The following is a 14501-nucleotide window of genomic DNA, read 5'->3' as shown; positions in this document are numbered from 1 at the left end:
TAAATAATTCTCTCTACTATTATTCTGATATTTCACATTCTTAAAATAAAGTAGTGATTCTAAATGACAAGAGACAGTGAATGTTTTCTACGATTAAATGTCAGGAATTGTGAAAACCTGAGTTTAAATGTATTTGGCTAAGGTGTGTGCAATCTTCTGACTTAAACTGTATTTACTGTACCTGTATACTGCAAACATACAAATGTTACTGTATAGTGAAAAACAATCTGGTTTCTTTACATTTTGCATGAGAGGTTAAAGAATGTGAAAGTTTTTAATATGCATCACTGATTTTATCAGTCTAATCACGTTGATCCATTATTTTCATTATATAAAATGATGTCCTTTGGAAAAAAGTGAAAGAAAGACTAAAAATGAACTTAGACATGATTTATTGAGTACAAATTGTTGTCATTATTTTCTTATCATTCTAAAGAACTAACATTCCCTGACCGACACAACGTCGAGTGAGTGACAGAAGTGGAATGTTCTTTTTTACATCGTTGTCTTAAAATTTATATCTGAATTTTGTTTTCTAGGCAAATAATGTCTTTGTTGAAAGGAATTCCTGTAATAAATCTGAGACTTTTATGTTTCTTTAGAATTAACATGAAGTCTGTGCCCTGTTATTAAAAGCAATTTAAAAAAGAAATGAGAATTCCTCTAATAATTTTACATTCTATTTAGTATGTTATAAATAAACAGTAGTCGTTACAAATTTTGCTGAACTATTGATTTTTATTTTGAGGAAACTAAATTATTTTATTTATTTTTTCTTTTGTGACAATAGTTCAATTGTCAAGTCAAGTCATTTTTATTTGTATAACTCCTTTAACAAAACAAATATCTATAATGTCTTATAGTCATCATTGTGTAGTTTGATAAAATATGATTTTTAATTGGGTTTAAAAATAATTAAATTTATAACCCCAGTGAGCAAGCAATGTTGGTTAATGGAGAAAAATAACCTTGGGAGAAACCATACTCAATGTGGGGCCAGTTCTCCTCTGGTTAACATTATGAATATAATGCCAATATTAAATATGTATAGCGCAATTCATGGTTTAAAATTATTAAACTAAACTAAGGGTCAGTGTTTAAATAAAGATTTTGTATGAACTGTAAGATTAGTGACTAAAGTCTTTGGATTGAATTATTGGCTATATCATTATCATTGCAGTCAACATAGAGGGAAATAATATCCAGGGTAGAAAAATGGCTGTGGGTGATCCATGGTTTTCTGCAAAAAGAAAGATCTAAAATTAAGAACTGCAATCATCATTTATCTCACAACAGATTGTAAATTATTTTCATTTCTAAACACAACAATAAAAAAGCTGAGCAATTTATGAAGAGTTATGCATATGTAACCCTGTATAATTAATAATTAACCAGACAAGAGTTAAGAGTGTATGGAAAATAAGAAAATCTAAATAAAATGCATGTCGGTAATAATCCATATTGCGCAAAAGGTGCGCAGAATCAGTGGCTTATGATATGATTGGTTAAGCTCGCATCTGATTGGCTAAAGAGTACGACAGACCCACGTGGGAAGAGAGCTCTGCCAGGAAAGTCTCAAAAACACACACACACACACAAATCCGAGGGGATTCACACGTGAATGACGATTTGCACATTCAGATTCATGGATACACTCGTACATTTTAAACATTTGAAACTTTTTGCGACTAGTTGTATATCTATGAAGTATGTTTTGCGTTTGTAAAATGTATTTTACGTATGCATACTTTTATTTTGCGCATGTGAATAGCTTTTTGTGAATATACATTTTTTTCACGCATGTGATTTTTTTTTGTGTGTACGTGAATTAGGTTTCATGGATGTGAAATTGTCTATGCATGTGTGAATCATTTTTTGTGCGAGAATTATTAATGAGATTGATTTGGCTCCATAGTACCGCCCCAGCACACTAGTTGCTGGATGGAGAAAGCCAGTTTTCTTTTCTCTGCAAGACTGGTGAGACGAGCAGCCCCGTAACTGTGTTCAAAAGTTAACAGCATCAGATAGAAATATATTTTATGTTCTATTTTCTTTGGATTTGGTCGGCGTTTTTTCATTATGCTGGAACTGCGTTCGGTTCAGCTTGATGAAGCAAGATGGCGAGCCATTCCCCAGTGAGATGAGCATTGACTACTGTGAGAGTTAAGTTCCAACAAACACCCGAGGAGTTGGGTAGGAAAGTTCTAATTACCTGCTAGTAATTCTGTCCTTTAAACGAAACAAAGCTTTGATTTTGATGGACCGCTCAAAGAGATTTTTTCGCTTGAACCGAATCTCTTGATGTGAGTCTATTGAACTGAATCTCTTGATGTGAATCTATTGAATTGATTCATTTGAACTGTTTACATTGTATTCACTACAATGAGTTATTTCTGAGTGTGATTGTTTAATTGTCACTGTGATTTTGGGTAGAGTTTGAAACCTACTGTCAATTATTTAATTTTCTTAACAAAAACAGCAATTACTGAATTTATTTTCAATACAAAATGTCTTTATTTATTAACCAGTGTTGTCATAAATTGTGTAAAAATTCTGCATCTGTATACTTGTAAATTGTGAGTTGAGCAGGTATAAGCTTTAATACATGACACTGAATTACTGTACTTAAATTTCAAAGAGTACAGAATTGTTTTCACTGACACAGATAATGGCATCTTTTAGAAATCAGATTCAAACAATGTAAATTATTTCTTTGAGCAATTTCCGATATGACTGGTGTTGACTAGACGGTCCTAGCTTTAATAAACTCAAATTTACTCTTAAATTAGGCATCCCACACTTACCAACAACAGATACATTGTATTCGCCAACATGTGTGGTCCTATCTCCAATTGTAATTGCACCATAGAGTCCACAGTCATTCTTCTGCATGTTCTTCAGGGTAAGGGAGAAGTTTTGATCATTGAAATCCACCCTGTCTTTGTAAGCAGTATCTGGGTCAATTTCCTTAGTCTCATAATGATATGTGACAATGGTTTTTGAATAATTACTGAAAAACGTCCAGATTAATTCATCAAACGGTGGTATTGAATTTTTATTTATGTCCATTTGAATGCTGTTTCCTAACTTCACAGAAAGAGACTTGGGCTGATTTTCAGCAAAGGACCCTGCTGAGAGAGAGAGAGAAAGAAAAATATGCTTGCTTAGTGCTATTATTTAATATGTTTATGAACTTTTTTTTTTGCCTGGCAGATGAAGAAACAGGCAAAAAAGTCCCATTGACTTACATTGAAGGAGCAAACTGAGACAGAATAAAAAAGATTTAGGGGTGGGCTATTTTGACTTTGGCTAGTAAGCAATCAAGCAGATCAGAAAATTTTAACCACGTAGCAACATGCTAAATACAACTCAGGACATTTTTGAAATTTGAAACTTCAGTTTTACAATGAGTGTTTAAGCATATTGCAAATCGAATAGTTTTTACTATATCACTAAGAAAGTGAAATAACCATCAAAAAGTATTATTAAGTAAAGCATTTTTAATAGTTTCCACACAAAAAAACCTTTGTATTGCTGGCGGATGATTTGTCGGACCTACTGAATAGCGCCAATGGAATCCTTCTTTGCACCACACCTTATCTAGGGGGAGGGATTTGTAAGAGACTACAAGGAGATGATTATAAAGATCAGAGACCAAAACCCCAGAGCCTTGGCCACATGTGAATAGCTTGTGGAGTGGATGCCATGCCAGCGGCTGACCCAATATGCTCTGAGAGACTTTTACATCCATTCAGACTTTTTAATTTTCTTGAATGTAATGAAATATAAAAGTAATTTGAATTACTCCATGGAGTAATCGCGACGGCTCCGCCTCCAGAGCCATCCACGGCTCCGCCACCAGAGTTTTTCACGGCTCTGCCTTCCACGGCTCCGCCTCCTGAGTCTTCCACGTTTCCATCACCTGAGTCTTCTACAGCTCCGCCCCCAGAGCCTTCCATGGCTCAGCCTTCCACGGCTCCAACCCCAGAGCCTTCCACAGCTCTGCCCCGGAGTCCTTCTTGGCTACGCTACGCCTTCCACGGCTCCGGCCCCAGAGACTATTCCTCATGTGACTCCACCCTACGTCCACGTTACTAGTGATTCCTCCTATAGCGGCTCCACCTCCCAGGCCCCCTGACCCAGTCCCTATCCTGTGGCCGCTTCCCAGGCCTCCTGAACCGGTCCCTGTCCTGTGGCCACCTCCCAGGCCTCCTGACCCAGTCCCTGTCCTGTGGCCGCCTCCCAGGCCTCCTGAACCGGTCCCTGTCCTATGGCCTCCTCCTTGGCCTCCTGACTCAATCCTTGTCCTGTGGCCACCTCCCTGGCCTCCTGACCCGGTCCCTGTCCTGTGGCCACCTCCCAGACCTCCTGACCCAGACCCCGTCCTGTGGCCGCCTCCCAGGCCTCCTGACCCGGTTCCCGTCCTGTGGCTGCCTCCCAGGCCTCCTGACCCGGTCCCCGTCCTGTGGCTGCCTCCCAGGCCTCCTGACCCGGTCCCTGTCCTGTGGCCACCTCCCAGGCCTCCTGACCAGTCCCTGTCCTGTGGCCGCCTCCCAGGCCTCCTGACCCAGTCCAGTGGCCGCCTCCTAGGCCTGCTGACCCAGTCCCAGTCCTGTGGCCGCCTCCTAGGCCTGCTGACCCAGTCCCAGTCCTGTGGCCGCCTCCCAGGCCTCCTGACTCAGTCCCCGTCCTGTGGCCGCCTCCCAGGCCTCCTGACCCAGTCCCCGTCCTGTGGCCGCCTCCCAGGCCTCCTGACCCAGTCCCCATCCTGTGGCCGCCTCCCAGGCCTCCTGACCCAGTCCCCGTCCTGTGGCCGCCTCCCAGGCCTCCAGACACAGTCCCCTTCCTGTGGCTGCCTCCTAGACCCCTGATCCAGTCCCCGTCCTGTGGCCGCCTCCCAGGCCTCCTGACTCAGTCCCCATCCTGTGGCCGCCTCCCAGGCCTCCAGAAACAGTCCCCTTCCTGTGGCCGCCTCCCAGGCCTCCTGACTCAGTCCCCATCCTGTGGCCGCCTCCCAGGCCTCCAGAAACAGTCCCCTTCCTGTGGTGGCCTCCCAGACCCCTGATCCAGTCCCCGTCCTGTGGCCACCTCCCAGGCCTCCAGACACAGTCCCCTTCCTGTGGCTGCCTCCCAGATCCCTGATCCAGTCCCCGTCCTGTGGCCGCCTCCCGGGCCTCCTGACTCAGTCCCCATCCTGTGGCCGCCTCCCAGGCCTCCAGATACAGTCCCCTTCCTGTGGCGGCCTCCTAGACCCCTGATCCAGTCCCCATCCTTTGGCTGCCTCCCAGGCCTCCTGACCCAGTCCAGTGGCCACCTCCCAGGCCTGCTGACCCAGTCCCAGTCCTGTGGCCGCCTCCCAGGCCTCCTGACTCAGTCCCAGTCCTGTGGCCGCCTCCCAGGCCTCCTGACCCAGTCCCCGTCCTGTGGCCACCTTCCAGGCCTCCTGACCCAGTCCCCGTCCTGTGGCCGCCTTCCAGGCCTCCTGACCCAGTCCCCGTCCTGTGGCCACCTCCCAGGCCTCCAGACACAGTCCCCTTCCTGTGGCCACCTCCCAGACCCCTGATCCAGTCCCCGTTCTGTGGCCGCCTCCCAGGCCTCCAGACACAGTCCCCTTCCTGTGGCTGCCTCCCAGACCCCTGATCCAGTCCCCGTCCTGTGGCCGCCTCCCGGGCCTTCTGACTCAGTCCCCATCCTGTGGCCACCTCCCAGGCCTCCAGACACAGTCCCCTTCCTGTGGCGGCCTCCCAGACCCCTGATCCAGTCCCCGTCCTATTTCCCTGCCTGTTTGCTCCTAGATTTATTCTGTGCTTTCTTGTTTACTTTAATAAAGCTGCGTATAGATCCTCATTCCTCACCTGCCTCGTCACAAACAGGGATGAGATTATTTATCAAAATATACCACAGTCACATCGTCTTTGAACACAGACAAACTTTATCACATACATACATAAGAAAGGTTGGTGAAAAGAGTGACAATGTGAAATAAATGATCAGTACAGTGAAAATGATCTTTATGGAGTCTGATGACAATACCTTAAGAACCATTTAAGAGCCATTTCTTCTTTGAGTCTACGTCGATTTGCTATTGGATTACCCAAATTATTGAATTAATACACCAGCACCTTGAGCACAATATTGGAGATGTACTTGCGTGTCTTTGTGGTGTTTCCTTGCGTTCTTTGTGTTGCTTGGTTCTTGGTAAAAATTTATTTCCGTTGATGTGTTGGACCTGTATGATGGAAGAGTGATGGGTTTTCTTGGGACGTTGAGTCCCAAGCTTCCTTGGGTCTCACATGGCATGGACCTGGCAGTCAGCGGAGCGACCAGACGAAGCACGTGCAGGCAGAAGAGAGGAGAGCCGAAGAGCCTCTAGAGCTAAGTGAGGATGAAGAGACAAGAGCCAAGAAGAGCGTGTTCTTCATGTTTGGAAATATTTTAACTGAAATTGGCCGCATCCCCAAAGGTGTCCTGTGCCGATCAAAAGTGACTTTTCAGAGTCACATGGTCAACTGGGCTGTCTTTTCCGACAGTTGGTTTATAGTTCTTTGTTCCAGAGTCTTAATAATCTCCTGCTCAAAGATTTTGCATATTTAATCATGAACTTTTAAATCTTGAGAATGGTACAAGAGGCATGATATTCGTTGTCATCAGCTTTCTCTGCATACGCCAGCGAATGCTTACATACTAAACATGACATATTTTGATGGCTATTATATGTGTAGATAACAAAACATGAAAATCCCTGGTTACAAAATCATATTGGTTTTACACATCATTGTATTTTATCAAGTTAAGCCTTATAGTTACCATTCTTAGTAGAATGAGATGAATCATACAAAATTTTAGATTATATATATATCAATTATAGGTGATTGCACATCACTACACACATTTTAAAGAGGTCCGTCAGTATATAATCATTCATTTGTCAGGTACAAACTTTACTACAGTTCAAAGCGAGTTTCAGCATTATCTAGCAAGGCTAGATTAAGATGAAATGTCTTAGATTTGTGCAAATCTGATGGTCCTTGTAACCATACACAGAACAGCCTGGTTTAACTGTGTGGGGGTTCTGACTGAATGCCTGTAATTTATGACTTTCAAAACATTCCAAACTGAAAGGCTGTTTTTTTTTTTTCATAGATTCAAATCATGTTGCTGGAATTCTTCTGCTTATATAATCTTACAACTGTTTAGGATTTTTGTCTTCTGTCAACTTGGACATTTAAAAAAATGTGCAATGTGCAAATGAGAATGTATATCATGATAAATATCAATATCAAACGATATGAAAAAGAATATTGTTAAAATATTTTGACCATATCGCTCAGCCTTAGCCTCCCCCAATTAATACTGTAACTTGAAGTTATTAAAAATTGGTGTGTTGTGATTCCATAAGCAATGAGTAGAGCCTGCTTTGTGTACACTCCTCCATACTTGTACTAACTGTGAAATGTTTCTGAAGGTGTCTGGAGAGAACTTTGGCATATCATTTAAGATCTAGCTTAACCCTAAAACAGGCAACATGCACCACAGGATATATACTCTTTAGTTTCTTATAGGGGGTATGAGAAAGTGTTTCTCACCCAATCTTCTTATTTAACATAGAGGGTCTGTTTTGAGTATGCAGGTCACGTGACTTGGTTCAAATTTTCTGTGATTGTTAAATCAGCCTGACCTAAATCCAACATGGCTACCCATGGTGCAGGACATGCTGATTTTGTGATAATTCTATATTAGTCTTACTTTTCTTCAGTAATTTTTTTTTATAATAAAACTGCTAATATTAATTGTGAACATTGTCTTATGCCACTTTTTCACTGCACGTTACAGTTTGACTCGCCTCAACTCTACTCGCTTTACTTTTCTGAGCTTTCTTTTCCACTGCTGTACAATGTTGCCTCAACATGGGTGGGATTATAGGCTGATTGTCATAGTTGCGCTGCCACTACTGCCGTGACATCATCTTAAACATGACACAAACATTACTGACCAAAACAATAACACAACCGCTAGCTACTAGCTCATTGTGCCGCATTAAGCAGTTGTTGCATGGTGTTTTTACACAAGTGTAACAGTTAAATTGGCCTGGTTGTTTTAGAAGCAAGCTTTCCAGTAGCTGGTCAACTAAAGAGTATAGAGTTAGGTAACAAAACGTACCATCCTCCATCGTGGATCATCGCCATGTCCGAGTCCAGGGCACTCTCCCTCCCATTGCTCGCCGGTTTAGATACGTACAGTGAGGAAAATAAGTATTTGAACACCCTGCTATTTTGCAAGTTCTCCCACTTGGAAATCATGGAGGGGTCTGAAATTGTCATCGTAGGTGCATGTCCACTGTGAGAGACATAATCTAAAAAAAAAAATCCAGAAATCACAATGTATGATTTTTAACTATTTATTTGTATGATACAGCTGCAAATAAGTATTTGAACACCTGTCTATCAGCTAGAATTCTGACCCTCAAAGACCTGTTAGTCTGCCTTTAAAATGTCCACCTCCACTCCATTTATTATCCTAAATTAAATTCACCTGTTTGAGGTCGTTAGCTGCATAAAGACACCTGTCCACCCCATACAATCAGTAAGAATCCAACTACTAACATGGCCAAGACCAAAGCGCTGTCCAAAGACACTAGAGACAAAATTGTACACCTCCACAAGGCTGGAAAGGGCTACGGGGAAATTGCCAAGCAGCTTGGTGAAAAAAGGTCCACTGTTGGAGCAATCATTAGAAAATGGAAGAAGCTAAACATGACTGTCAATCTCCCTCGGACTGGGGCTCCATGCAAGATCTCACCTCGTGGGGTCTCAATGATCCTAAGAAAGGTGAGAAATCAGCCCAGAACTACACGGGAGGAGCTGGTCAATGAACTGAAAAGAGCTGGGACCACCGTTTCCAAGGTTACTGTTGGTAATACACTAAGACGTCATGGTTTTAAATCATGCATGGCACGGAAGGTTCCCCTGCTTAAACCAGCACATGTCAAGGCCCGTCTTAAGTTTGCCAATGACCATTTGGATGATCCAGAGGAGTCATGGGAGAAAGTCATGTGGTCAGATGAGACCAAAATAGAACTTTTTGGTCATAATTCCACTAAGCATGTTTGGAGGAAGAAGAAAGATGAGTACCATCCCAAGAACACCATCCCTACTGTGAAGTATGGGGGTGGTAGCATCATGCTTTGGGGGTGTTTTTCTGCACATGGGACAGGGCAACTGCACTGTATTAAGGAGAGGATGACCGGGGCCATGTATTGCGAGATTTTGGGGAACAACCTCCTTCCCTCAGTTAGAGCATTGAAGATGGGTCGAGGCTGGGTCTTCCAACAAGACAATGACCCGAAGCACACAGCCAGGATAACCAAGGAGTGGCTCTGTAAGAAGCATATCAAGGTTCTGGCGTGGCCTAGCCAGTCTCCAGACCTAAACCCAATAGAGAATCTTTGGAGGGAGCTCAAACTCCGTGTTTCTCAGCGACAGCCCAGAAACTTGACTGATCTAGAGAAGATCTGTGTGGAGGAGTGGGCCAAAATCCCTCCTGCAGTGTGTGCAAACCTGGTGAAAAACTACAGGAAACGTTTAATCGCAAACAAAGGCTACTGTACCAAATATTAACATTGATTTTCTCAGGTGTTCAAATACTTATTTGCAGCTGTATCATACAAATAAATAGTTAAAAAATCATACATTGTGATTTCTGGATTTTTTTTTTTTAGATTATGTCTCTCACAGTGGACATGCACCTACGATGACAATTTCAGACCCCTCCATGATTTCTAAGTGGGAGAACTTGCAAAATAGCAGGGTGTTCAAATACTTATTTTCCACACTGTACATTTGGTTGAACCACTTCCAATTTTACTTGATGGTTCTGTAGTCACTTTTAGTTTTTTTTTTTTACTTTTACCTACACTGGTTCGCTTGGAACCTCGACCGAGGTGGTACTAAAAAAAGTATCAGGTACCAGGTACTATCCACTGTGGAGTAGAGTTGTACCGTGCAGAGGAAAAGCCTCTGCAAAATGTAACTTTGTGCTCTCTAGCGTCATCTGTGGCCATTTGTGGAAGAACACATTAAGAGAAACGTGTTTCAGCACTGGTCTTCCAGGCGGATGAATCTCATGATTTGAGCTTACCTGGACATCTCCTGTGTGTGATCTTGACTGTGAGATATCTAGAGCCGGAGTCATAATGTGCTATTTTCATGTTGATATAATGTTATACAATTAAACTTTTAAAACTGAAATATTGCTTGCTTTGATGAAGATTAAAAACAAAACACTCGTATTAACATATTTTGAACAGGATTACCAGTGTTACCTGCATATTTTAATATGATTATTCAAGTGTTTTGTCTAATATTAATGTTTGTCTTGTATTTCACATGTCAATTTAAGAGGTGATACTTGTGATATGGCTGATACGAGTTCAATGGAAACTTTATTATTTTTATATTATACAGCCTTAGTTGATAATACAAGTAAACCATAATACTAAAATATTATGTAATGAAAAAACACAATAACTAAAAACATAAAAAGAGGATTAAATAAACACACGCACACGCACGGCTGGAGTCATTTTCTGAGAGACTAGGCAATAAAAGTCTACTAAAAGAAAGCATAACATTGTGATTGTTCAAAAGTTATGTCAGACTGTCTATACCAGGTTCTCCATCCGTCGCTGACTTCGACGTTGTGTCGAAGAAGCGACACTAGGGGTCTCTCTTGAGAGCCTTTTGCATCTCTGATCTATGAGAAAAGACCAATGAGAAATTGGACAGAAAAGTCGCTGTCTGGAACCCTCCGTCCTCCCCACAGCCTTCGCAGCTGGATGATTGGTTCCTCGGGTCTGCGCTCCGTTCACAAATGCGATGACTTCGTGGAGGACACCCTTCTCCACCCATCACCATGCCTCTCGCTCATCCGCTCTCACTACCCTCAATGGCGGAGCGGCCAACGCCTGTGCCCTGAGAACACCGCCACCTGGCGGGGTCGCCCTGTGCTCCCCTCGCAGGCCTGTAGGATGATGTCTTCACTGACCTCCAAAGCCTACAGCACCACCTGACAGGCTGCTTGCGCCCTACATGCCATGGCACTCCTGCAAGTCCACCAGGCCAAGGCTCTTAAAAATCTGCACTTGGGAAGTCCTGATCCCGACGTGCTGCAGGAACTGCGCTCAGCAACAGACCTCGCACTGAGGGCCACAAAGGTCACAGCGCGGTCACTCGGGCAGGCGATGTCAGGATTTGTTTTGGCAGTAACCAAGGTTTTGGTACATTTAACCATGGTTTTGCTACAGCATTATTGTAGTATCCCTATTGTAACTTGGTTTTAGTAATATTTTAATTAATATTAAAACGTAAACAATGTAATTTTCCTGTTTAGTCCCATAAATATATTTGTGGCAGGGCGAAGGGCGGGGCCGGGTTTTGATTATACACACCTTATCGGGCTAGTTAAGCCTCCGAGAGGGATAAAGGCTGATGGCAGATGGTGGAGCAAGGAGAGAGAGATAGATTACAGACAGGTCCGTAATGTGTGTGTTTGTCTTTTGGTTTAAGTTATTCATCAAAATATTATATATATTGCCAAGCCGGTTCCCGCCACCTCCTACCCATTAAACTCCTTTACACTCAAGCAATCTGCCAGACTCAGTCTCCCACACAATCCTCCGCAGTCAGCCTTTATCCCTCTCAGAGGCTTGATTAGCCTGATAAGGGACCGGCTGTGTATGATCACGATCCAGCCCTGCCCTCCGCCCTGCCACAATATAAAAAAAATAAATTAAGTAATAATTTTTAAAGTTACTAATTTTATCCAAAGAATTCATAAAAATTTAATTTATTAGAGGTATCAGTATTTTTATTGATATCGGCGATACTGGCCTAAAAGTACTTGGTATCGTATTGAAAAGAAAATAAGTGGTATCGCCCATCCCTAAAATCTGTTAAAGCGTCTTGACCATTATGGCATCATGAAAAAAGAAACAATTTAATTAATAACTGTTCAAGGTAATGGCAGTGCTACCTGTTTCGCTTTGTTGTTAAAAACTTTAAGGAAAATTTTAAGATGAATTAAGGTAGTGATGAATACTTTGATGCCATCAATAACAAATCCAATCATTTATCTATTTTGCAATTATAAGCGTTGCCATGAAAACAACTTGTCATGAATATTTATGAGTTAGAGGACATGAACAGCTCCAAATAGAATCTCATTTCGACTGGATGAGAACATAGCATTACTGCGTGGAATGCTGTTTCCCACAATGTAATGTGTTTTACTTGATTTTAGCAAGTTTTAACATGGCTAAATAAACTAAAATTAAAATGTTACTTTTACTACTTCTGCCATAGCTTTATTTGGCTCACAAAATTACATTTAAACAGTCGAAAATAAATTTTTATCTCCAAGATAACAACTGGATACCACTTGCTGAATTAAACATTCCATGTGATCATGCGATTCCAATGAAGATAACCATTCATAACAATTTAGAATTTCATATTTTGTAACAACTGATGTAAATGGTTAATATAGTGCATATTAAACAAGACACTGTCAAGACACAAGCTGTTTCAGAATCTCAAGGGCAAACATAACCTAAATTACTATTTACTCTACAAGAAAACCAAATAGTTGTATAGTTCTAAGATTTGTAAGTTGTAAGATGTTAATTAAGAATATAAGACAAGACTTGGTACCTGTTTTAGAGATCAGAAGAGCAGTTAAGGTCAGAAGTAGATGAATTGAAGCCAATGTCATTTTGTAATTTTTAACACTGCAGTAATGTTTTTATGAAGCTTAGCGTTCAGCCAATAACCACACTTCCTGAAACACTATTTCCGTAAATTCCTGAAACAGTTAGCAGCATGCTTTTGATGCGTGGCCTTTTCGATGGCTTATGAGATATTCTAGTTACTCAAACGACATCTAAGTGAAACATTTACAGTATTGGATTTTTTGTTTTAATCTACATATGAAGGGTATAATTAGCATTTCTGGAGAAAACATAACATTAATGTTTATGTCTCATGGCTATACTTTTAAAACAATGTCTTTTAGCATTAATGGGTTGGCCCATTCACTTCCATTATAAGTGCCTTACTGTAACTGCTTCTAATAAACAAGGGTTGAGTTGAAATTACTTTTTATGGTAATCATCATCATTCCACAAATGCTGTTGATTGACCTTAACTTGTATTGAACCCAAAACATTCCTGGTCCAAATGATAGTCCAAATGTTTAAACAACAAATTAATGGTATTTTCTTGGTGTATAAAATCGTTTAGCATTTATCTTTTAGGTGTGTGTGTTTTTTTTTTTTTTTTTTTTTTCGTGTAGTGTGAAGATAAATGCTTCTGCTTTCCGTTAGTTCTCTTAAGTCAGTGATTTCCTGTTCTGAGGTCAAAACAACTTATCTGCCCCCTTTTCCTTTTGTCACTGATACACTACATTTTCCATGTAAGTCAGACCTTCAAATTACAATTTATATTCACACATTAACATAGTGCTTTCAAAGAATGAATATTTAATGCATATTAACAATGTAGGGTGCATGTGTGTTAGTGAAGTATTTTCTATTTTTGGCCTATAGAGTAACATGATTAATTGTGCACTGAGCAAATTCTCATATTCACAAGCTGAAAGTTGGGCAAGAAATAGGGTGACCAGATTCCTGCTTGTGGAAAACGGGACAGCCTCCTCCCAGCAAAAATTCAATTGATGTATCCGTCCCTAGGCGCAGATCAATGCAAAGTAGAGGGTGCATCCGCATCTGTAACTGTTGTCACCTTGTACTTTTCACTGGTAGCAATTTTTCTCAGTGTGCATTTGTCTTTCAAGAGTTTACTGTAAAATGCAGAGCAATCCAGTCCAAAATTAAGATGTACAAAAAGCATTGCCCTCATGACTGTTACACTGAGTCAAGATTTATCCAGTGTCCATGCTGCGTTCATTAATGAGAACACACATTCCACAGATGCAGATGTCCCAGGTAAGCATAAACCAAACTCCACGACCTTGAGAAGTTGATGGTCTTGCTCTCCAGCTCACAAAAAACGTTTGTCCTTCTCTCAGACATGGCCCTCTTGTTCATGTTCCACTCAGAGTGACAATGTTTCCCACGCAAGCCCACTCATCAAGGTGTCATCAATCAAACTGTGAGGCTGTTCTGAATGTCTTTCCACTCTGTTATGTCTCTCAGTAGGGCCCATTTAAGTTTTTCTGTGTTCTCCTTTGAGCGGCTCCAATTTTGGAGGTAATCCACCGCTGCTGAATAAAAGTTTCTCAATGCACAAAATAAATCATCTGCTCGCATGTTACCAGCTTCAACCAGGGCATCTAACTGCTTTTTAATATCAGAGGGTATGAATGATTCCTCCAGCCTGGCCTGCAAGACTTTTTTCAGGTCATGAATGTGCAAAGCTATGGCCGTGCACAACAGAATGATAAGGAAAACTTTCTTCACTTGCATGCACCTTGTCATATTTAGGACT

The 14501-nt window shown here is 41.5% G+C and overlaps 1 protein-coding gene across 3 annotated transcripts; it reads right to left on the bottom strand.

Annotated features, from left to right (window-relative positions):
• Positions 1–385: 385 nt before the first annotated feature.
• On the bottom strand, positions 386–12824 carry LOC127648651 (SLAM family member 7-like). Of its 3 annotated transcripts, XM_052133366.1 has the most exons (4): positions 12708–12823; positions 8161–8353; positions 2805–3128; positions 386–1240 (listed from the first exon to the last, which is right to left on the bottom strand). In XM_052133366.1, exons 2-4 carry the CDS (start codon positions 8168–8170, stop codon positions 1161–1163), a joined length of 414 nt encoding a protein of 137 aa, XP_051989326.1. In that variant the 5' UTR covers positions 8171–8353; positions 12708–12823; the 3' UTR covers positions 386–1160. The 3 variants fall into 3 exon arrangements, with proteins under 3 accessions (XP_051989326.1, XP_051989325.1, XP_051989324.1); XM_052133365.1 differs by lacking the exon at positions 8161–8353 and having other exon boundaries at positions 12708–12824; XM_052133364.1 differs by lacking the exon at positions 8161–8353 and having other exon boundaries at positions 2805–3131.
• Between the last annotated feature and the right edge of the window lie 1677 nt (positions 12825–14501).

Source organism: Xyrauchen texanus, chromosome 9 (genome assembly GCF_025860055.1).
Source record: "Xyrauchen texanus isolate HMW12.3.18 chromosome 9, RBS_HiC_50CHRs, whole genome shotgun sequence".
In the NCBI taxonomy this organism is placed as follows: domain Eukaryota; kingdom Metazoa; phylum Chordata; class Actinopteri; order Cypriniformes; family Catostomidae; genus Xyrauchen; species Xyrauchen texanus.
The sequence above is the reverse complement of the archived record's forward strand: the minus strand, read 5'-3'. Positions and strand labels throughout refer to the sequence as shown.

Bases quoted from the DNA above. Each gene is read 5' to 3' on its own strand.
- LOC127648651 (XM_052133364.1), bottom strand. From the start codon at position 12,768: ATGACATTGGCTTCAATTCATCTACTTCTGACCTTAACTGCTCTTCTG. The intron at 3,132-12,707 runs GTACCAAGTCTT...TCTCTCTCTCAG, and splicing joins TCTTCTGATCTCTAAAACAG to CAGGGTCCTTTGCTGAAAAT. The intron at 1,241-2,804 runs GTAAGTGTGGGA...TTCTTTTTGCAG, and splicing joins ATACAATGTATCTGTTGTTG to AAAACCATGGATCACCCACA.